The 23,181-nt window shown below is 44.1% G+C and overlaps 3 protein-coding genes and 1 long non-coding RNA gene across 4 annotated transcripts; all 4 read left to right on the top strand.

The window, feature by feature from the left end:
* The first annotated feature begins 1,354 nt into the window (after positions 1–1,354).
* LOC119323538 lies at positions 1,355–1,746 on the top strand. Its single transcript, XR_005156367.1, has 3 exons — positions 1,355–1,420; positions 1,498–1,564; positions 1,687–1,746. It is a non-coding gene; the product is annotated as an uncharacterized LOC119323538 (long non-coding RNA).
* A 1,022-nt stretch (positions 1,747–2,768) lies between these two features.
* On the top strand, positions 2,769–4,731 carry LOC119321609. Its single transcript, XM_037595215.1, has 3 exons — positions 2,769–2,793; positions 3,058–3,063; positions 3,260–4,731. The coding sequence occupies exons 1-3, from the start codon at positions 2,769–2,771 to the stop codon at positions 4,729–4,731; spliced, it is 1,503 nt and encodes a 500-aa protein (XP_037451112.1).
* A 104-nt stretch (positions 4,732–4,835) lies between these two features.
* LOC119324391 lies at positions 4,836–6,386 on the top strand. The gene is made up of 2 exons (XM_037598179.1): positions 4,836–5,150; positions 6,046–6,386. The coding sequence occupies exons 1-2, from the start codon at positions 5,036–5,038 to the stop codon at positions 6,276–6,278; spliced, it is 348 nt and encodes a 115-aa protein (XP_037454076.1). The 5' UTR covers positions 4,836–5,035; the 3' UTR covers positions 6,279–6,386.
* A 1,131-nt stretch (positions 6,387–7,517) lies between these two features.
* On the top strand, positions 7,518–8,261 carry LOC119321607. Its single transcript, XM_037595214.1, has 3 exons — positions 7,518–7,607; positions 7,690–7,915; positions 8,011–8,261. Exons 1-3 carry the CDS (start codon positions 7,518–7,520, stop codon positions 8,259–8,261), a joined length of 567 nt encoding a protein of 188 aa, XP_037451111.1.
* The last annotated feature ends 14,920 nt before the right edge of the window (positions 8,262–23,181 follow it).

The raw sequence follows: 23,181 nt of genomic DNA, 5'->3' as shown, positions 1-23,181 counted from the left end.
ACACCACACCAGGCAGGGTTAATGGAGAAGGCTAGCATGTCAGAAACATTGTTATGTTTTATTTTCAGAAGAAGATAAAAGAATATCAACCTCTACTTTCGAATAAGATAAAAGAAGATCATCCTGTAGCTTGACCGTGTTTGATCATCTTGCTGCTGCGAGCCTCAGGTGGCCATTCACACCATGGTTGCAACCATCACCCTGCTGTCCTGCAGGTTAAGACAGACCTCTAGTGTCAGTTCTAAAAAAAAATGTCTTCAAGTAATTACAAACAGTAAAGCGCATAATCACACTGAAATCATATCCTGTCAGTCCACAAGCGTGCTCTACTCCGCTGACTAGCAAACAAAACAGCATTTCAGAAGTCTAACACGACGGTGAACAATGCATACATATATTTTTTTTCCCTGTTCAATTGTTAATAGCTGCTATAAAGCATCTAACTTGTGATGTTTTCAGGGAAGAAGAAATCAACCGATCATCAAGCAATCAAGCAAGCAAGCAACATCGCGTCGGCACAGCAGCTAGCATCATCATCAGTATGTATGGATTGATTTGTACAGCACCACCATGACCATCGAATGAACGAACAGGCTTTGAGTAACTAGATAAGAGTAAGAAAAGAAACAAATTTGAGAGCAGAGTAACAATGACTTTGAGTGAGTTGTGAAAAATGAAGAGAGGGATCCCTCCCTCTTGTATATCTATCTATCTATCTAGACACGATTTCCCTCTGCTCAAGCAAGATAGCATCAAACAGTGCAGTATATAGCAATTTGATTGCACACACATTCAAACTGAACCGCGCCGAAACTGAATCGGATTGCACACACAATAGCAATTCTGGGGGTAGGAAGATGGGGTGCAGCTCACCACACCACACCACACCACGTCACGTCAGGGGGTAGGAGGAGGGAGTCCACCTGCAGCAGCAGCAGCCATGAGGGAGGGCTCGTCCTCATCCAACGTCCATCCATCCGTCCATGCAAAGAAAAGGAACCCCTCTCTCTCACCTCTCCTCCCTTCCTTCCTTCCGCCGCCTCCCTCTCTCTGTCCCCGATCCAGATCGGCCTCTCCCTCACCCCTCGCACCGCGCCCTCCTTCCCTCGCGCTGTCACCGGCGGCGCCCTCCTTCCTTTCTGTCACCGGCGGCGCCCTCCTTCCCTCGCTCCCGCTCCCAGATCTTCTTCCTCCTCCGCTGCAGCTAGGGTTTCGTCTCCCCGATCCCGAATCCCCGTGCAGATGGAGAACCGAAATAAGACCGACCTCAAGGTACTTCTGTACCCTGCCCGTCTCTCCACTCTCTTCGCCTCATTTTTCTCCCCTTTTGCGCCACCACGTCGTTGCACACAAAAGATGAAGCGTCTGGACGATGGGACGGAGCAGGAGCAGGAGGCTGCTATCAAGGAGACGTGCCAAGGTAAAGCTGAGCAAATTCCATCCTTCTCGGCCAGAGATGTTTTTTTTTTTTTACATTTTGTGATTTGGATGATGCAGTCCTGAAGGAGATGGAAAGCGAGGTCCAGAACCTCCGGGACGACAACAACCTGCTCCGCGACGAGCTGTAAGATCGAATGCTTATGTTATGTGTGTGCTGATTTTGGCTCGCTTTTATTTTGTGGGGAATGATGGCTGAGACATTGGTTCCTCTTCTTCTTGTTGTTGTCATTGATTCTTTTATGCCAGCCTTGGCAAGGACCGGCAGCTTGCGGAGACGGATACACTTTTAGTTGACAGGGAGCACCAGCTTTCAAAGACCCGGACACTTGTAGTTGACAGTGAGTCCTGGTCTAATCTCGAGTTCTTCTTGACATTGGTGGTGTGTCAGCATAAAATATGCATTTATGGGGATTAATACGTGTCTTCTTGAAAGAGAGCATTATGTGTCCGATCGAGAAGGTTATCAACTTATCTTTGTTATGATCTGAATTTCAGGCAACTCACATATCTGAATATTTGAATGGTGTAAGCAACTGCTTTTCCAGGCTGTGACATCCTTATAGATCAGGCGTAATTGTTTGAGTAGATTTTTTTAATCTTAATTTGCTGATTGCCACAATTCTTTGATATTTAGTTTGCAAAGTAAACACCAAAAGCGCTGGTTGCTTGAGTTGATTCCCCTTTATATGATATACTTATGCTCAAAGGGAGTTGGAAAATTAGCAACAAACAAGACATATCACATGATATTAGTCAACAAACTGAACAGCTATTTTGATACTTCTCACTATTGTAGTAATATATTCTAATTGGGCTATTGTTATATCACATTGCAACTCGCATATGAATATATGAGTGTGTCAACATGTGGTCGCACCCTATTTCAGAAGTACACTTTGTGTAGCCAAAAAAACAACAACAACATAGATGAGCAACATGCTAGAAAATGTGCACCTGCAAAAAGGCATGCAAAAACATGACCATTTGTGAACTGTCTTGAGTAAGACAAAAAGTTGTGCGCATATAGTTGCTACATTGGTCCTTCATCTCTGTCTTTTTTAGTACGATACACAATGTTTCATAATTTTGAACAACTTTTAGCAAGTGCACATGTTATAGCATATTACAACCATGATTTTTTCCCCACATTTATTGGAAAATTCAGGGTGCATGTTCTAGAAGTGAGGTGTTGGTGCAGCGAGTTGTGGAAAATTCACATTCGATGTTTTTCAACTGCCAACTGTACTGGGTTGTGATACTGACTGTGTTTAGCTTGAATCAGTTACTCAATTTTGCAATTATATCTCTGAAAATTTGTATTTGACGAAATGGTTATTGTATGCTTATATGCAAGTGAACAGTTGGGAACAAAACCTGTTTGCATCATGTTATTTCCTACTTCTATAATGTGGTGTTTGGAGAGCTGATGATGTTGTATTTATCTGCATGTCATTACCGTGGTCCAGAATATGCTCCACATTCTGTTTAGTTATAATGATCATTAAGTGCTTACCAACATTTTTGCATTTTCCAGTGCTTTATTACTAGTATCTTGCATACAATAGCCTTAACACGGTAATGTAATTCATGGTTGTTTTATACCTGGTTAATAATCAGGTTCAGGTATGCTAGAGTGTAATAACATCGAACTTGTTTCTTGAAAAAAAAATGCACACCTTATGAGGCACAGCACTCCTTTGTAAATTCACCTATACCTCGTAGATTGTCAACAAATCTATTTCTATCTTCATTCTTTTTCGTGATAACCAAGTTGATTTAGCTGCAATTTTATTTACCCTGTTCTGCTTTTCTTATGCAGCAAAGGAGTTTGAAACTGAAACAGTCCTGTCCAGTTTCACCTGCAAGGACCCCATAACCAAGGAACGGGTCTATGGTCCGCATAATCTAGGTAGTTGGGGCAGTGAATTCAAGCCGGACCAAGATCTGGAACAGGGGGTCAGAAAGGAGCTCCTCGCCAAGATCCGGCGCTACTACGATCGGGTGAACATCGTCGACGAAGGCTTCTGCTTTGGCCTACTAGATCCGGTCTCCAACATCGTCGTTGCCGAAGCAATCGCCCAAAGCAAGCTGCTGGTGGTGGACGAGGAAGACAAGGCCGAGCTGGCTGAGGACTCACATGGTCGTCAACGGCCGATACTACGGTGCATTTTTGAGCGGTCGCTCGACGGTCTCATCGCCTTTCTGGTGGCCCTCTTTCCCTACCTCACCTACTACAGGGCCGAGTGGTATCTCAACAAGGCTAATTTGGATCCCCTCGTGGCCGCCGACCTCATCATCAAGCACCGAGGGATGGAACAGACCTTCAGGTTTCTATCTGACACCACCGTGGCAGCCGTTGGAATGGCGCTAAGATGTGTTGCAGCTGCCGCCCAGCACCCCAACCCGCGGAAGTTCGCTCTAGGGTGGAAGCTACTGTCCCCTTTTCTCTGCAAGATCAACACCCTGCTTTCACCACCCTACGCAGCCCAAGACCCCGGTCTGCTCATCGACATCCAGGAACTACTTCAGCAACCTGAACCACCTGCTCTTTTCGTCCTGGAGGAAGCCTGGAGGCTTGCCTCTAAACGCACTGGCAGCAACCTGAACCATCCGGAGATGCAAGTGCCGCTGCTGCCGACTCTGAGGCATTTGCTTCTCACCACCATCCATGGATACTACCTGGAGGCTCTTGCCTGTCTGCCCAAGGACAAGCTGCGGGGCTCGCACCAGTACCACTACAGCTTGCTCCATGCCGGCCACTGCTACGGACCGCTGGACCCTGTCTCCAACATCATCGTTAATACCCTCTGGTATGCCCAAGCCTACCCTCTAAAGCTGGAGAAAAAGATCGACATCGAGGTCATCAGCACCAAAGCCCTGCTGCGAATCGCACTCCGATCCCTGTATGGCCTCATCTCCTTCCTTTGCACCCGCCACCCCACCCTCACGCTGGGTGAAGCCATGCAAAAACTGCAGCTGGCTGGGGCCTATCTCCAAAAGGCCGATGATCCAAGCCATCACGATGGTGGTGTCGAACAAGAAGCCTACATGGCTGCTGCCAAAGCCGCACACCACCCCAAACCTCTTGAACAGGCCCACTTCCTCGGACCATCTAATTCCATGCTCAAAGGCTGCTTGGAACTCCTCAACCAAAACGAAGATGCCAAGGTCCGCACATTAATTCTGGGCCACTTCCAAACTGCGTTTTCATTTTCGGCCGAAAAAAATAAATTTCGGCCGAATTTCGGCCATCTCGCTAGGGCCCGATATATGGGCCTATCGGCCGAATAATTTGGCCCAGTTTGAATTTTTTTTGCCCGGCCCAGCTTCGAGAGCCTTCCAGTTAGGCTTCCGCTGAGACAAAACCACGAACCCACGCTACCTAACCCTAAATCGCTCTTTCCCTGTCCGTCCTCCTGTGTGCGGCGCCGCCGCTGCGCACAGGCCACATCTCCTCGCCCTCCTCGACATCTCCGGCCAAGGCGCTCACTTCTCCGGCCCTCCTCCACATCTCCTCGCCTCCACCCCATCCACTTCCTGTCGAAGACTGCGGCAACGGAGCTCGGCGGCTGCGGCCCTTCTCCAAGACTGCAGCATGGTGCTCGGCGGCTGCGGCAACGGAGCTGATGGAGCGCGAGCCGACCAGTTCAACGGAGGCAGTAGCACGGGGCAGCGGCAGCAGCATGGAGGGCGTCCGCTTGACTGGAAAGGTACAAATGTTCTTGATGCAATTTCAGTACGTGTATGCAGTTTCAGTTCTTGAGCAATTTCAGATCGATGTTGCTTTGTTTCTTGGTTATAATCTATGTCTTCTTGTGCTGCTTTAGATCTAGGAGAGGTCCCTGGTAAATGGCTCGGCAAATGCATATATCATACGGGGTTAAGAAAAAGTGAGTCTTCATGAGTTGAACGTACAACCGTGAGATTATTAATCTGAAATATACATGCATCTGGTAGTCACCAAGGAGTCTCACAATGTTTTGGTTTAGTATATAATCTGAAACACACATGCATCTGGTATTCACTAAGGATGCTCACGATCTGGTACTATTTATTTTGGTCCAACAAAAAAGTGGGTTACAAACGTTATTCTGAACATCCTAAAATATATAATCGTTCCATAGATCTGGGGTGTGTGCTTGTTTTTGAGCTGTTGAGATGATGCTTGTGTGCAATATTAAAGTTTTTTTCATCACCTCCAACCACTCGCTTGTATGTTTGCAGAAGCATCTCATGTTTGAATTGATCATTTATTTAGATCTACAGTACGTCCAATAATAATTCAGTTGTGTTGTGTATTTAACTAAGTAGATGTTGACCGATGGTTAATTTCAATGTTCAGCGGTACCATTAAGTGGTGGTTCTAGAACTAAGCTTCGCAGTATCTTTCTCAAGAATAGATTATTATTTTTGACTTGTCTTTTTGGCAAACTAGAACATCAGGTTGTATTTAAATTACTTATTCCTTAGTATCTAAACTAGAGCATTAAGCTGTACTGTTTTTGTTCCTCATTCATGTGAGGACACCCAAGTAAGCAAGGGTTGCTTCTCTAGTTACCTACTCTTCATAACTGACCGTTGTTCTTTTGTCATGTGATTTTGAAGAGAATGTATTTGTTGATAGTGAGAGTGAGGATAATGATGGGGTGAGTGAGGATGGGGAAGATGCTCCATCCATGCATGATCAGCAAGAGGCGCAAATGCAAGTGGAAAAAGAGACACAAATTCAAGTGGAAAAGGACGCACCTCCAAGAGATGGCAATTTGGAGACCCGTAGATCTGTACGGCTTGTCAAGAAGAAGACCAAGGGCGTCAACAGCCTATACCCTGTTGCTTAGAAATCTGTTGGCAAGTCTCTTCTTTCTAGTGTTTTATGATTCATGATAATTGCTTAGAAAATTTTAGTTACTTGGAGCTGCTAGTTTCTTAGATGTATACACTTTCTATCCATGCCCAGCCTTCGTTGTCATGTTAACCAATGTATTTATGTTATCCTGAAATGTTACCACTTGACTATTGTTGCACTAGACACCTCCATGTTAGTCCATTTTATTTCATTATGCACAAAGTGGAAGAAGAAAATTCTGATGTTGAACTACATCCATCCTGATTTTCCTTTTGTATGACAATTGACAAATGGCTAGTCCAAGCCAACAGTGGGCTGTTTGTGTCTATGTTGTTTTCTTTGTATCCTTAGAGTTTTGTTGTGCTCGAGTAAAAACTGTAAACTAGAATTCATCATTCTAGTATATGGAGGCATTTAACCTTTGCTCCTGAAGCTTTTTGGTGAATAAAAAACTATATTGCTGTAGTAGATTTGTTATTTGATTCATGAGCATGCATAAATTTGACTATTGTTCTACTAGCCACTTGTCCTGTTAGTCCATTTTATTTTTAATGCACAAAGTGGCAGAAGATAATTCCGATGCAGAACTACCTCCATCCTGACCCTTCCTCTGTTTTCTCTAAACCATAAATGGCACTTGAAGAATAACTAAGGATATCAAGAAGCTTTTGGATGTAGGCAAGCTTGGAGCTGCTGTTTCAATGTCATACTTTGATAGTTGCCTTTTGGAGCTGTTGTTTCTATGTGTAATACTTTAAGTCTGTTGGCTGTACCGGACTATTTAAACTCTGAACTATGCTGTGATGGTTGAACTGATGTTGGACTGTTAAGGGTTATGTTGGAGGCCACTTTATAACTAATGTGTGCCTGTTATGTTGGACAGATGCAGTTTTATTAATCCCTAGAGCTTATTTGCTGAAATTTACATGATCAAACCTGATGGTTGTTGCGCTGCTATATTTGTGGCCTGTTTTATTTCAAATCTTGTTTGAATTTCGGCCAAATTTCGGCCAAATTTCGGCCAAATTTCGGCCAAATTTTTAAATTTTGATTTTGAAATTTCGTCTGAGATTTTGCCGAAAAATTTAAAATTCCCGAAATTCGGCCATTTCGGCCAAGGACGAAAAAAAACACAAACCGAAAATCAAAACACAGCTTCCAAACCAACAGCGAACCTGCACAAGAAACAAAAAACACCAACGTGTTAGGCCCGCGGGCTTACAGAGATGTAATGAGAATGATAGGCAACTTCTGGTACCAGCACACCAGTGTGGTGGGAATGGTGAAGTCTGCAATCGAGATGCACAACAAGAAAAGCCAGGTAATTTGCTTGCTCTTTTACACAGATTGACTTGCTGGATGTACATCATCAAAACAATCTGTAACAACTTGATTGCTTGCAGGTACAATCCAGCTATGAGGTCCATGTTATCTGCGGTGTCAATCAGGACGTGGGTGGCCGTGCGGACCCAATGAGGCCCTTTCAACACATTAGCCATTGCTCCCACATCAACTTCCTTGCCACTCAGGTTGCTGGCACTCCAAAGCTCTTCTTTGCCGAGTGTCGCAACGTCGGCTCCAAGGAGGCGGTGTTGTGCTGTCCTGTTGATATGCCACTTCCAGGCTCTGGTATGCTATCTATCGTTTAGCTTTGCACTCTGTCATCAGTTTTTATACGATCCAGAACCATATAGTAAAGTCCGTTGCATGTGTATGCATGGCAGAGCAAGTCCGTTGCCTTTACTGTGAGTCCGGAGGGAGGACCATGGTGCACCCGACGAAGGAGAGTTTCCTGGGGCGTGACAGAGAGTTTGAGGAGATGTTCCGCGGCGAAGGAGACACCAGTGATGACGTCATGTCTCACAGCTATTACATAACCTTGTATTTGGATAATCTGGAGGAGGACCGGATCTACGGCGATTACAGCTGCGACAGTGAACTCCAAGAGGAAGTGCGGTTGCTTGACATAAATTAAGCACATGCACGACCCATCTGATGAAAAACCACCGTCTATTAGTAACCTGTGTCGCCATATTTTATTCCATCTAGAACCTTTATACTCCTCCTATAAGTCAATTGTCCGATCGATGCTGAACATTATTGATGCTTTTTCATTCTGGCCAACATATTGCAGGTAGTGTGTGGATTGTTTGTTCTGGTTTGGGACCAAGTTGATGCAAATCTGTTCTAAATTTTGTCTCTCTAAGTAGTAGTACCTTGCAGTTTGTCTAGATCTATCTTATTTTACTTTTGGCGAATAAAGAAAGTATATTTCTTTGCTCAAGGGACTAGATGATCAAATGTTAGCCGACGCAAACCCTTGATTGTTTTTTTGAAATAATGTCTTGCTGCAACCCTTTAGAAGCATCATCACTTGCTGTAGAGTTTTTGTTCTAGTATTGCAAAACTAATTTCTTTTGTTGTGCTGTTGGTGACATATGGCAAACTCCACACATGGCTTCCTAGATTTACTTGGTTCGTCCCGAATTACTTGTCACGGAACTGGATGGAGGAAGTACATACTACCAATAGCTATGTACTACACTTTCTATCTCTCTAGGAATTAGATACAGCAAGGGTTATAACAACACACTTGGGCTACTATGTCAGATTTTTACCAGCACTTTGTTCTGTGCATGGCATGGTTGAGCAGGCAATGTAATCCATATCTCACTGGGTCGCAGAAAGCTCGGCTTATTAGTCAAACTAGTTGAACACCCGTAGCATGGCATGGTTGAGCAGGCAATGTAATCCACTAGTTAGGAAACGCGCCTTGGGCGCGCGGTGCCTGGCTCAACACATTGCCCCGTCGTGTATCTATTTGTCGTCGGGGAGGATGAATCCTCGCAGGGGACGTCGAATCCTCGCCGGGGAGATTGATTTCTCGCCTGAGAAACATGATTCCTCGCTGGCTGAGAAACATGATTCCTCGCTGGACTTTTTTCAAAATTGTTGTTTCTAAATCAATGAACTTTTTAGAAAAATCGATGTACATTAAAAAATCACGTTTTGAAATCACGAACAAAAATCGATGGACTTTTTCATTTTTTCACGTTTTGAAAAATCGATGAACAAAAATTCGAAAAAGTGAATAAAGTTGAAAACTATGAACACGTTTTGAAATCACGAACAAAAAACGAAAAATACATTAAAAAAATAAAATTCCATGACCTTTTTAAAACGTGAACAAATATTGAGAACATGAACAAAAATTTATATACGACGAGAGATTTTCAAATATACACTGAACATGTTTTTGATATAATATGAACAAATTTTATACATTGAACATTTTTGTAATATAATCTGAACAATTTTGAACTACACAGTGAACAATTTTGTGATATGCACTGAAAAACCATTTCAATACCCATTGAACATTTTTCATGTACACTGAAAAATTTAAAATTATGAACAAAATTTGAAAAAGTGAATAAATTTGAAAACTATGAACACATTTTGAAATCACAAACAAAAGCAAAAAATACATTTTTTTTTAAATTCTATGATTTTTTTCAAATTTAATGAATTTTTGCAAAATGGATGAACTTTTTTTTCAAAATCGATGAACAATTTTTCAAATTTGACGAACTATTTCAAAATTTGACAAACTTTTCCAAAATCGACGAACTCTTTTTCAAATTCGATGAGCCTTTTTCAAAATCGATGAACTATTTTTTAAAATTCGTAAACAAATTAAAAATCTGATGAATTCTTTTTTATAAAAAAAAAGCTTTTCCAAATTGTTTTCAAATAATTCGCAAATCTAATAAATAGCGCTGACGCGTTGGTCTTAAATAGCTCGTGTTCCTTGTAGTCGCTGGTGTTCACAGGTTGTAGTGGTTAGCAAAACGGTTCTCGTGTTGTAGCCGTAAAGCGTGAGTTCAAGTCGCTGTATCCGCCCTTTTTGTGTGTTATTTATGAGAGACCTTTTTTTTTCCTTCACTGTGCGCGGTGGGCCGGCCCATGGGGTGCGGAGTGTGAGCGCCAGCTGCCTGAACCGGCGCTTAAGGCGCCGGTTAGGAGCTCCCGGAACTCGAACCCAACTGTTCTTCGTTGTATGTAAGCAGCAATAACCAACCTTCCAACCACATCGGTTGTGTTCATGCACATCTTCTTCATTGTTTTCTTCTTTATTTTTCCTTTTTCCTTTTTCTCCTTTGTTGGAACAGTTTTGTTCATTTTTTATTTTTATTTTTCTTTGTTAAATGCGTGAACTTTTTTTTATCAAAATTCGATGAACCTTTTCAAATTTGTGAACTGTTTTTCAAAATCAATGAACTTATTTTCAAAATCAACGAAATATTTTCAAAATAGATGAACTCCTTTTTCAAAATCAATGAACTATTTTAAAATTGATCAACTTTTCTCAAAACCGATGAACTCTTTTTCAAAACCGATGAACGTTTTTTCAAATCGATAAAATCTTGTTCAAAATCAATGAACTATTTTTCAAATTGATGAACTCTTTTCAAAACCGATGAACTCTTTTTCAAAACCAATGAACTTTTTCAATTCAATGAACTCTTGTTCAGAATCAAAGAACTCTTTTCAAAATTGATGAACTCTTTTGAAAATCGATGAACATTTTTGCAATTCGATGAACTTTTTTCAAAACCGATGAACTCTTTTTCCAAAACCCATGAACTTTTATTCAAAATGGATGGACTTTTTTCGAAATCATTGAACTTTTTAGATAAACCTATGAAATTTTGTAAAAATCGATGATCTCATTTTCAAAGTTTCTTTTTCTTTCTAAAAAATAATTTATACGTATTGGTTTTACTAAAGGAAATGGTAACCACGACAGTTTTTCTAGGAGTGTATAAAAGAACTAGTTCGGTGCAGTGGTCAAAGTATCAAGTCCTGGTGCAGTGGTTAAAGCATCATTCCTTGATTGATATGCTGCAGGGTTCGAATCCTAGACATCCCATATTTTCAGTTACAATTTTTTTTTTTCCTTTTTCTTCTTCACGTCTGGTTTGTTGACTCGGCTGGTGGGCCGGCCCGCTACGCGTCGCTAGCGGGTGCCGCTATAGCCAGCCGACGCCTAAAGCGCTGGTTAGGAGCTCCCTGATTTCTACGGACGTTCAAACTACAATTGCGTCCTCGGGGATCGGGCCCATGCATGCAACGTTGGATCCAGGCCTGGAGTTTTCTTGGGCTTTTCTTCGAAGACGTATGTGGGCTCTCTGGAATAACCCTACGCACCAGCGATCAATCAACTCCACGCCTTCGACTTGAGCGCCGTCGTCCTCGTCTGCTGTCCCGCGTGATTCCATCGTCGCCGCCAAGATCTCACTCCCCTCGCCGACGCCGCATACGGCTCCAGTACAATCTCCCGGCGCTGGGGTTGCCCGTCGCGGCGGCGCATCAGCGCCCCATCGCGGCCGGCGCAGCAGAGCCTCCCTCCCCGTCCCTGGAGCAGCCGCCCCCGCCCAGCAACGCCGCCGCCTGAGCTACGCCGCCGACCGGTCCACAGGCAGCAGGTAGCCACCGCTCCTCCCTCCCTCCTAACCCCCTCTTCCCTCATCCCCCCCTGCTCCTTCCTCTTGCATCCTCTGCCCGCTCAAAATTCCCCCCATGATTCCTCCATTGGATGAGCACCTGCCGTAGATCTGACATATATTGTTGTGAGAAGATGACGATGGTTATCTCTTGATGAGCCAGTACTCGCCGCATGATTTTTCCCGTGCGTGCTCAAGTCCACCACATGTGAAAGGATTTTTGCTTGGTAGGTGTTTGTGGTAATGCTTGCAAGGGTAGATCTAGTTTTTCTCTTGTGAGTAGATCTGAAGTGGTGGAGCGGAGCGGCGCGCAGCTCATTTTTGCAGAGCTGCCATTCTGTCGCTCCAGCGGAGCGGAGTAGCTGGAGCGGTCCGTTGCCGAACGGGCACTTAACACATCAGTACTAACTAGTGGTATTGTTGGTGTGATGGATGCCCTAGATCTCGTTTATGATTGGGAATATAGTGCTACTGCTGCGCTGTGTTGTTGATTTTTACAGTCAGACCTGAATTGTCAGTCCCGTTTAAAGTGATTGCTTCTCCTTTTGCATGTTTGCTGGTTGATCTTCAGGTTCCACCTTTCGTGTTATACCATGAACAAGTGAATCCTACAGTGCCTAAGAACAAGGCTATGAAAGGGGTCCGACGCTGGAAGTGTGCGGTGTATACGCATGCCGCAAAGGATTGCACAGTGCAGCATTACTGCTATATTTGTGACAAAATCGCTTATCAACGTTGCAGTGCCCGGTTCTGAAACTCCCCAAGCCCAATGATTTTGTCCCGGGAGTTGGTGCTGAGGAGACTTACTTTGCCCTGCTGCCACATAGTGTGGTGAAGGATCATTTGGCGCCGACACAGACACCGATCGCCCGTGTTCATGTGAGTGGGTTGATGGTACCGGCGAGCGTTGTCGAGAGTCAGATTGCTAGGAGATGTCCGGTACATGATCAGTGGAAGTGGGAGACTATTCAACACGGGTCCGATGCTTACCTTGTTAGCTTTCCTTCTTTCGAGGACTTGGACAGGGTTGACGGAATTCAGATGAACGTGCCGTCGGTTAATGCCCAGATGACTGTCATCGCATGAAGGTCGCAGGAGGTCCCACATAAGCTCGAGCTTCAACAGATTTGGCTCCATGTCGAGGGTGTTCCTCATACGGTGCGTCATTTTTGGGGTCTATGGGCTGTTGGTACTTTGATGGGCAAGACCTTAGATGTGGATCTCATTAGCCTGCGACGCCGGGGTGTAGTTCGGATTCTCGTGGCTATGACCAACTCTCAGATTTTGTCTAAGGACAAGGATGACGCGGGGCCTTTTGTTGCAACAGATGTGCTGGTTAAGCTCAAGGTCTACGCATTCACGTTCAGGAAGGAGCCGGCTGGATACATTCCGGACCCTGACTTTGTCCCATTTATTTGGAGACGCAAGGCTGATGATGCTGACAATGAGAGCGGCACCAAGGAGAAGGGCGATGTGATGGACACCTCGGAGCACACCGGGAACCCTTCCAACTACCCATCTTCTAGTTCTGCTCCGGCGAATAAAATTCATGAGACTCAAGTTCAACGACGTGTACTGTCGAGTGTGGGCTCTGGAGGTGTGACAGGACATGGTTCAGTGATTTTAGTGCAGGAGTCTGCCTCGCCTTCTACGCCACGGGCTGTGGTTGTGTCGCAGCCGTCGTCGCCTTCTCGGACTGCAACGTCATCACCCGCTGCCCTCCAGTTGGTGCAGGTCACCGGCGGCTCGGCGGGATGCCTGGACTCTCCATCTGCTGAGGTGGCGCTGCAGCCCCCGCCGCCGACACGGATGGCGCCGTCGCAACCGGCTGTCTCCAAGCCGATGTAGGCAGCCGGAGTTTCAGCGGGGCGCCCTGTAGTGCCTTTATTTAGCGGGCATCCAGCAGTGGCGGCTTCAGAAATTTGCAACCGGGTATTCATGTGTATTCATTTTGCCAAAATCATTGTTGTTTTTCGAAAATTGTCACTGTTTTGCCAAAATCAATACTGTTTTGTAAAAATAATGGGTATTCACATGAAGACCCAAGCATACCCCTAGCGCCGCCCTTGGCATCCAGCGGCTCGGGTAGGGCCAACCCAGCACGCATCTCAGTTGGAGCTGTGCATGCATGTTTCGAGTGTGCTGGGAAACAAAGGGCTGGCCTCGGGTGTGCAGCCATGCAGTACTGCACATTCGACTGACACGCCATCTTCGGCGGTGGCGTTGAGTGTACCGATGGTTGTGACTGCCGGGGAGGGGGTTGGTACTACACCCTCATCCCCTCCTCCGGTGGATGTTCCTACACGACTTTCTTCATCGGGGGTGACGCCCACACGTCGCAGTGCCCGCCATGCGGTGGCTGACGATGGAATGACGGACACTGACGAAACTCTTTGGCCAAGGCTATGCGGCGTAAAGCTGTACAGAACCTCGACAACCAAAGTACCTTGTCATCATCCAAATCGTTTTTATCTTTTTGTACTACATCCATCGTTGCTAAGTTGAATAATGTGGGTGTTAGTCTAGGAAGTAATGAGAATGATATTTCTGTTTCCGCAAACGCATTGAGACATTTGGAATATGATCGATTAAAGGTCACTCCACGAGTTTCTAGCAAATCTTTTAGCTCTCATCTAGATGACGAGGAGCTGCATGCCACATCAGATGATCAGCTACTCGCTCATGTAGTAGGGGAGGTTTCAGACGTGGGCTTGGAGGAACCCGGGCTTAGCAACAGATTTGTTGGAAATCATACATACAGATGTATGTGGTCCGATGAATATTGAGGCTCGTAGCAGGTATCATTATTTTCTGACCTTCACAGATGATTTGAGCAGATATGAGTATATCTACTTGATGAAACATAAGTCTGAAGCATTTGAAAAGTTCAAAGAATTTCAGAGTGAAGTGGAAAATCATCGTGACAAGTTGATAAGGTTTCTACAATCTGATCGCGGAGACAAATATTTGAGTTACGAGTTTGGTCTTCAATTAAAACAATGTGCAATAGTTTCACAAATTCGTGCCACCTGGAACACCACAACATAATGGTATGTCCGAACGTCATAACCGTACTTTATTGGATATAGTGCAATCTATGATGTTTCTTACTGATTTACCACTACAGTTTTGAGGTTATGCATTAGAGACAGCTGCATTCACGTAAAAAGGGCACCATCGAAATCCGTTGAGACGACGCCTTGTGAACTATGGTTTGGCAAGAAACAAAAGTTGTCATTTCTTAAAGTTTGGGGTTGCGATGCTTATGTGAAAAGGTTTCATCCTGATAAGCTCAAACCTAAATCGGAGAAATGTGTCTTCATAGGATACCCAAAGGAGACTGTTGGGTACACCTTCTATCACAGATCTGAAGGCAAGATATTCATTGCTAAGAATGGATCCTTTCTAGAGAAGGAGTTTCTCTCGAAAGAAGTGAGTGGGAGGAAAGTAGAACTTGATGAGGTAACTGTACCTGCTCCCTTATTGGAAAGTAGTTCATCACAGAAATCTGTTCCTGTGACTTCTACACCAATTAGTAAGGAAGTTAATGATGATGATCATGTAACTTCAGATCAAGTTACTACCAAACCTCATAGGTAAACCAGAGTAAGATCCGCACCAGAGTGGTACGGTAATCCTGTTCTGGAGATTATGTTACTAGACCATGACGAACCTACGAACTATGAAGAAGCGATGGTGAGCCCAGATTCCGCAAAATGGCTTGAGGCCATGAAATCTGAGATGAGATCCATGTATGAGAACAAAGTGTGGACTTTGGTTGACTTGCCCGATGATCGGCAAGCAATTGAGAATAAATGAATCGTCAAGAGGAAGACGGACGCTGATAGTAGTATTACTATCTACAAAGCTAGAATTGTCGCAAAAAGGTTTTTCGACAAGTTCAAGGTGTTGACTACGATGAGAGTTTCTCACTCGTATCTATGCTTAAGTCTGTCTGAATCATGTTAGCAATTGCCGCATTTTATGAAATCTGGCAAATGGATAAACAAAACTGCATTCCTTAATGGATTCATTAAAGAAGAGTTGTATATGATGCAACCAGAAGGTTTTGTCAATCCTAAAGGTGCTAACAAAATATGCAAACTCCAGCGATCCATCTATGGACTGGTGCAAGCATCTCGGAGTTGGAATATACGCTTTGATAAGTTGATCAAAGGATATAGTTTTATACAGACTTGCGATGAAGCCTGTATTTACAAGAAAGTGAGTGGGAGCACTACAGCATTTCTGATAAGTATATGTGAAAGACATATTGTTGATCGGAAATAATATAGAATTATTCTGCAAAGCATAAAGGAGTGTTTGAAAGGAGTTTTTTTCAAAAAAAGACCTCGATGAAGCTGCTTACATATTGAGCATCAAGATCTATAGAGATAGATCAAGACGCTTGATAAGTTTTTTCAATGAGTACATACCTTAACAAGATTTTGAAGTAGTTCAAAATGAAACAATCAAAGAAAGAGTTCTTGCCTGTGTTACAAGGTATGAAATTGAGTAAGACTCAAAGCCCGACCACCGCAGAAGATAGAAAGAGAATGAAAGTCATTCCCTATGCCTCGGTCATAGGTTCTATAAAGTATGTCATGCTGTGTACCAGATCTATTGTATACCCTACACTGATTTTGGCAAGGGAGTACAATAGTGATCTAGGAGTAGATCACCGGACAGCGGTCAAAATTATCCTTAGTGGAATAAGGATATGTTTCTCGATTATGGAGGTGACAAAAGGTTCGTCGTAAAGGGTTACGTCGATGCAAGTTTTGACACTAAATCTAGATGACTATAAGTCTCGGTCTAGATACATATTGAAAGTGGGAGCAATTAGCTAGAGTAGCTCTGTGCAGAGCATTGTAGACATAGAAATTTGCAAAATACTTACGGATCTGAATGTGACAGACCCGTTGACTAAAATTATCTCACAAGCAAAACATGATCACACCTTAGTACTTTTTGGGTGTTAATCACATAGCGATGTGAACTATATTACTAACTCTAGTAAACCCTTTGGGTGATGGTCACATGACGATATGAACTATGGGTGTTAATCACATGATGATGTGAACTATTGATGTTAAATCACATGGCGATGTGAATTAGATTATTGACTCTAGTGCAAGTGGGAGACTGAAGGAAATATGCCCTAGAGGCAATAATAAAATTATTATTTATTTCCTTATATCATGATAAATGTTTATTATTCATGCTAGAATTGTATTAACCGGAAACATAATACATGTGTGAATACATAGACAAACAGAGTGTCACTAGTATGCCTCTACTTGACTAGCTCGTTAATCAAAGATGGTTATGCTTCCTAACCATAGACATGAGTTGTCATTTAATTAACGGGATCACCTCATTAGGAGAATGACGTGATTGACTTGAACCATTCCGTTAGCTTAGCACTCGATCGTTTAGTATGTTGCTATTGCTTTCTTCATGACTTATACATGTTCCTATGACTATGAGATTATACAACTCCCGTTTACCGGAGGAACACTTTGTGTGCTACCAAACGTCACAACGTAAATGGGTGATTATAAAGGTGCTCTACAGGTGTCTCCAAAGGTACTTGTTGGGTTGGCGTATTTCGAGATTAGGATTTGTCACTCCGATTGTCGGAGAGGTATCTCTGGGCCCACTCGGTAATGCACATCATTATAAGCCTTGCAAGCATTGTGACTAATGAGTTAGTTGCGGGATGATGTATTACGGAACGAGTAAAGAGACTTGCCGGTAACGAGATTGAACTAGGTATCGAGATACCGACGATCGAATCTCGGGCAAGTAACATACCGATGACAAAGGGAACAACGTATGTTGTTATGCGGTCTGACCGATAAAGATCTTCGTAGAATATGTGGGACCAATATGAGCATCTAGGTTCCGCTATTGGTTATTGACCGGAGAGGTGTCTCGGTCATATCTACATAGTTTGTCGAACCCTTAGGGTCCGCACGCTTAACGTTACGATGACAGTTTTATTATGAGTTTATGTATGTTGATGTACCGAAGGAGTTCGGAGTCCCGGATGAGATCGGGGACATGACGAGGAGTCTCTAAATGGCCGAGACGTAAAGATCGATATATTGCACGACTATATTCGGACTTCAGAAAGGTTCCGAGTGATTTGGGTATTTTTCGGAGTACCGGAGAGTTACGGGAATTCGTATTGGGCCTTAATGGGCCATACGGGAAAGGAGAGAAAGACCCCAAAGGGTGGCCGCACCCCTCCCCATGGGCTAGTCCGAATTGGACTAGGGAGGGGGGGGGGGGCGCCCCCTTCCTTCTTTCTCCTTCCCCCTTCCCTTCTCCTACTCCCACAAGGAAAGGAGAAGTCCTACTCCCGGTGGGAGTAGGACTCCCCCCTTGGGCGCGCCACCTCCCCTTGGGCGGCCCTCTCCCCCTTGCTCCTTTACATACGGGGGGCAGGGGGGCACTCCATGGACACACAAGTTGATATACGATATTTTAGCCGTGTGCGGTGCCCCCCTCCACCATACTACACCTCGGTAATATCTTTGCGGAGCTTAGGCGAAGCCCTGCGTCGGTAGAACATCATCATCGTCACCACGCCGTCATGCTGACGAAACTCTCCCTCAACACTCGGCTGGATCGGAGTTCGAGGGACGTCATCGAGCTGAACGTGTGCTGAACTCGGAGGTGCCGTGCGTTCGGTACTTGATCGGTCGGATCGTGAAGACGTACGACTACATCAACCGCGTTGTGATAACGCTTCCGCTTTCGGTCTACGAGGGTACGTGGACAACACTCTCCCCTCTCGTTGCTATGCATCACCATGATCTTGCGTGTGCGTAGGAATTTTTTTGAAATTACTACGTTCCCCAACACTAAGAGCTCCGTATAGTTAGAACTACTCTCAAACACCATGTCCAGCTCATCCAGGTCCGGCTCAACATTGACTTTCAAAAAGGCCTCTTTATCCACATGATGAACATAAACACATGTTCTTCCCATCCCTACAATAATCTAAAACACACATATATCAAGTAAGTACTTAACCAAATATTTGCACAAAATACATAAGCCCTAAAATAGATATGAAACAATAACCCTAACCCCCACTTAACAATAACAACAACCCTAACAATAGCATAACCCTAACCCTAACCCCAACATAAAAAAACACATAACCCTAACCCTAGCATACTATGAAGCCTAACCTTACCAAATTAGCAAAGAAACATAACATGTTTGAACACAAATTTCCAAATCCAAGCTAAAAGGGTTTGCCCAAACTAGCAAGATTTGAGCAAATTTTCCCATTCCTATGGATGAAAAAGAGGGGATGCGAGGAGATTTCCTTAAGGGAGGGGTTGGCTTCGAAATCCACGGACAAATACTCCGGATTTGCTAGATTTGAGAGGGGGAGAGGGGGAGAGAGGGGGCCGAAGTGGCTAACAGACAATGCAACGTCTAAGGGCCGCTGCACATTTCAAGTGTGACGCCCAAGCGATAGGCGCTCCACATTACACTGTGTGGCTCCTAACGCTTAGGCGCTGCATTGCTGTCTGTGGGGCCGCGCCTGGGCCCGGGCTGCCACGTTGGCCAGAGGTGCGACGCCTAAGGCAAAGGCGCTGCACCCTACGGTGCAGCGCCTTGCTATCGGGCACCACTCGAAAGGGTCAGCTGCGTGAATTTTTTTTCGAAAGCAGTTTAAATTTTGAATTGTTTTCGTCCACATGTCAAATATGTGTCTTCTGCCTCTTGCGCACGAATCATTTTCCTATTCTCCCATCGTTTTGCCCTTCATCCTAAGCGAGAGACGCACCCACAGCAGCTAGGGTTCCAACTACCACCGTCCTCTTTGCCCTCGACCGCCTCCCGTGTTCCCTCGGTACGTAAGAACCTCTGCCAAGCCCGAGAAAATATCTGGTGCATCAGAGCTTGTGGTGCTACCGGTGCACCGAACTTATATTGTGCGTTTAAAATGTTCAAAAAAATCTAAAAAAGATTAGCACACTCACACAACATCAATGTAGGTTGTCACAAAATTTTAAGTCAAAATTCAAAACCTAACTTAAAAAACAAAAATGACAAATTCAACACTGAATAGTACATAACATGACTTGGGCTTTAGATTTGGCCCATTATCACATTGATGTCAAATTTGTCATTTTTGTATCTCAAAAAATATTTTTAAATTTTTATACAAAATTTTGTGACATCGTACATTGATATTGCGTTAACGTGCTAGAATTTTTTTAGATTTTTTAAAATATTCTATAACATGCGGTGCGCCGGTAGCACCACATATGCGGGTGCACCGGATACATTCCCTGCCAAGCCCTCCTCCCTCACCACTTTCTCCGCGCGTCGGGGACGCACTCGACGTCGTTGCCCATCCTCGTGTTGGGGAACGCGTCGCCACCGTCATTTCATCCGCATGACCAGAGATGCAGACGCCGGCGCTATTCCTCCACAGTCCACACAACCAAGAACGACGCAAGCACCGACGCCCCCGTCTTCCTCAACTGCGGTAGTTCAAGAGGTCCTATTTTTTTTGCGGGATAAACTTCCAATCTATTCATCTTCAATCATGATAGTACAACGAACACTAGAAATAATAAAAATTACATCCAGATCCGTAGACCACCTAGCGGCGACTACAAACACTAAAGTGAGCCGAAGGCACGCCGCTGTCAAGAGGTCCTATTTTTCCTCCCCCCGCATCTGTATTTGTATATTCTGTAAAATTAATATTCCCTGCTGTCCTTGCCCATCCTTGTTTTTCCTTGCCGGCCGCATATTACAAGTTACAACACCAATGGACCGCATCCTGATTGAGGCTTTTCCCTGCCTGCGCAGCTGCACATGTTGATTTCAAACCTACTAAGATTTCCTATTTTACGCACATCACTGAAGGGAACCGTTTAACTAACACATACACCCGCAAAAAAAAACACATAAGTCTCTCTCTCTCTCTCTCTAAATATTGTGCTCATGTGTTTGTATATCATGCAGGTTTGCTAAGGAAATGACCATAATTTCGTGATCAACCAAAAAGGCATCTATTCTTCATCCCCTGATCTCCCAGCTAGACTTGGGGTAACCAATTCTTAGTTGTTACTTCACGATGGTTCTAATTCACTTACATTCAACCTTGATCTGTTTTGGGTTCCAGATTAATTAAGAACATGTGTCATGATGTAACCAGCTGAACTTGGAACACCTAAGTTGTTTGAGATATACGTAATCTTCCTCGACTTCTCCGGCAGACACGGCATCGACACTTCGTCGTCGCAAGGGACGCCTTCAAGCGACATCATCGTCGACACGCCGCTGCAACGCCATTGCCGACACTTCATCGCCAAGGTCTTCATCAACATGGTCTTCACCAACATCTTCGACAACACACCGCCGCCGCCTCGTCCACAAGATGGACCCCTAGCGTCCTCTGACAGACTTTTCTGCAAGACGCGACCTCGACGACGGCATTGACCGCGTCACGACAACGGCATCGACCGCGTCATCCACGACGACATGACTGCATCGACACGGCGTCACTATAATGATGCCCCCCCTACACGGCCACACGGTTCTGGCAAAATCGATGTGTGCTTGATGGGTTTCCCCCGGTCCTGGCAAAACTGGTGGACTCATCGCCGACGGCACCCTCTGACATCCACAAGGTGCATCGTCCATGTCTGCAGCTCCGTCATAGCGCATTTTTTTGCGCCTACGGCTTTGTGCGGCTTCATCATCCACGACGACCACATCATCGATCATTACTACCTCGACCACGGCTACATCATCATGATCGGCTACCTCGACATCGACATCAAGGGCAACGTCTACAACAACTCATCGGCAACAACTTCAGTCAACAGCGTCCGCTGCGACACCACTCCCGCTTTGTCTGTGGGAGGGAACAGAGGAGAGACGAGGAATGCACCAGAAGAGACGCAGTCACCACCCTAGGTGCCGACCCATCAGGGATGCAGTGATGATGGCGCAGCGGAGAAGACGACGGAAGCACAAGACTTCAAATTCAGTCGTAATCGTCCGCTCCACTCCCGCTACGACTGAGGGGGAATGTTAGAAGTATAATTGTGTAGAGATAAATATATAGAGATAGGATAGCTTAAGCAAACATGACTTGTCTTGTACTCCAAGTCCCACCCCATATTGTACTCTATATATACCCCTATAAGGGTCAAATCAATACAACAACATAATATTATCATCCTATAATTTTCTACATTCAGAACATGTGCATGGCAATTAAGAGAGAAATAGAATGTCGTCAGTTTACAAAGGGCGAAGACTCGAAGTCTCTGTGTTTCTACTTCATAGCATGGCAATGACCCTTTCCCTAGTGCGTATTTTGTTATTTCTTTACAGAGTGATGCTATTGATGTTGCAAGTATCTGCACTTTCCACTTCAGCATTTTGGTCTTTTGTTATAGAAAATAGACTGGAACACTAAAACTATATAATGATAGTTCTATATAATGATAGTTCATATAGTTTTGAATTGATGCGAGATGCAAAACAACAATTAGTACACGGATATAGGTTGCATAATCTACAATATTGTTTAATAATTGTTGTAGATGTTTTTAATCAAATTATTAATTATCCCACCTCTATGTACAAATCTAAGTCTTGGTAAAAAAACATTTGTACGGTGCTCCTTTAAATTTTACTTCTCTATTAACCTGATTTTCTTTACTAAAATTGGTCACCTCATATTGTTTTTTTTGTAGATTACCAAGATAAATTGAGGATGCATGACTCAGATTTTGATTTCTAAGAAGATTTTGATTCCGAGGCAAACAGTTGGGCTACTACAAGACAATTAGAATGTAACTTTTAGTATCAATGTTTCAAACATTATAGTTGATTGGCAGGTCAAGAATTGGCCTATAACTATATAGTTTCACCTCTTGTAATCTGTCGACCATGTTCTTTGTAATGCCACATATTTCATTTAATATATGAGACTTGTTTGTTTAATATATGAGACTTCTTTGTAATGTTCAACTAATAATTTTGGACGCAATATATGAAAATCATTAATTGTTCATGCTATCTAGCGAAGCTTCTAGAATCCTTTTGTGTAGGGTCACCACCAACGCATATGTAGTGTTGTTGGGCCCTAGCTTTATATGTTGCAAAACAACGCTTCTACATGTCGCTCACCAACACATGCATATACGTTGCTGTAGATCCTTCCAACGCCACCAACGGTAATGCATACTAATTCGTTGGTGTAGACCTTAGCAACAAGTACATATATGGACATACAACAACGCATTGATGTGTTGCTAAATGGAGGTTCCTGTTGTAGTGCGACATTCTTGCTCGTGCCCTTCCTGGAGGCACCGTCTTGAAGTCCTCGGT

Source organism: Triticum dicoccoides, chromosome 6B (assembly GCF_002162155.2).
Source record: "Triticum dicoccoides isolate Atlit2015 ecotype Zavitan chromosome 6B, WEW_v2.0, whole genome shotgun sequence".
Taxonomy (NCBI): Eukaryota; Viridiplantae; Streptophyta; class Magnoliopsida; order Poales; family Poaceae; genus Triticum; species Triticum dicoccoides.
The sequence above is the reverse complement of the archived record's forward strand: the minus strand, read 5'-3'. Positions and strand labels throughout refer to the sequence as shown.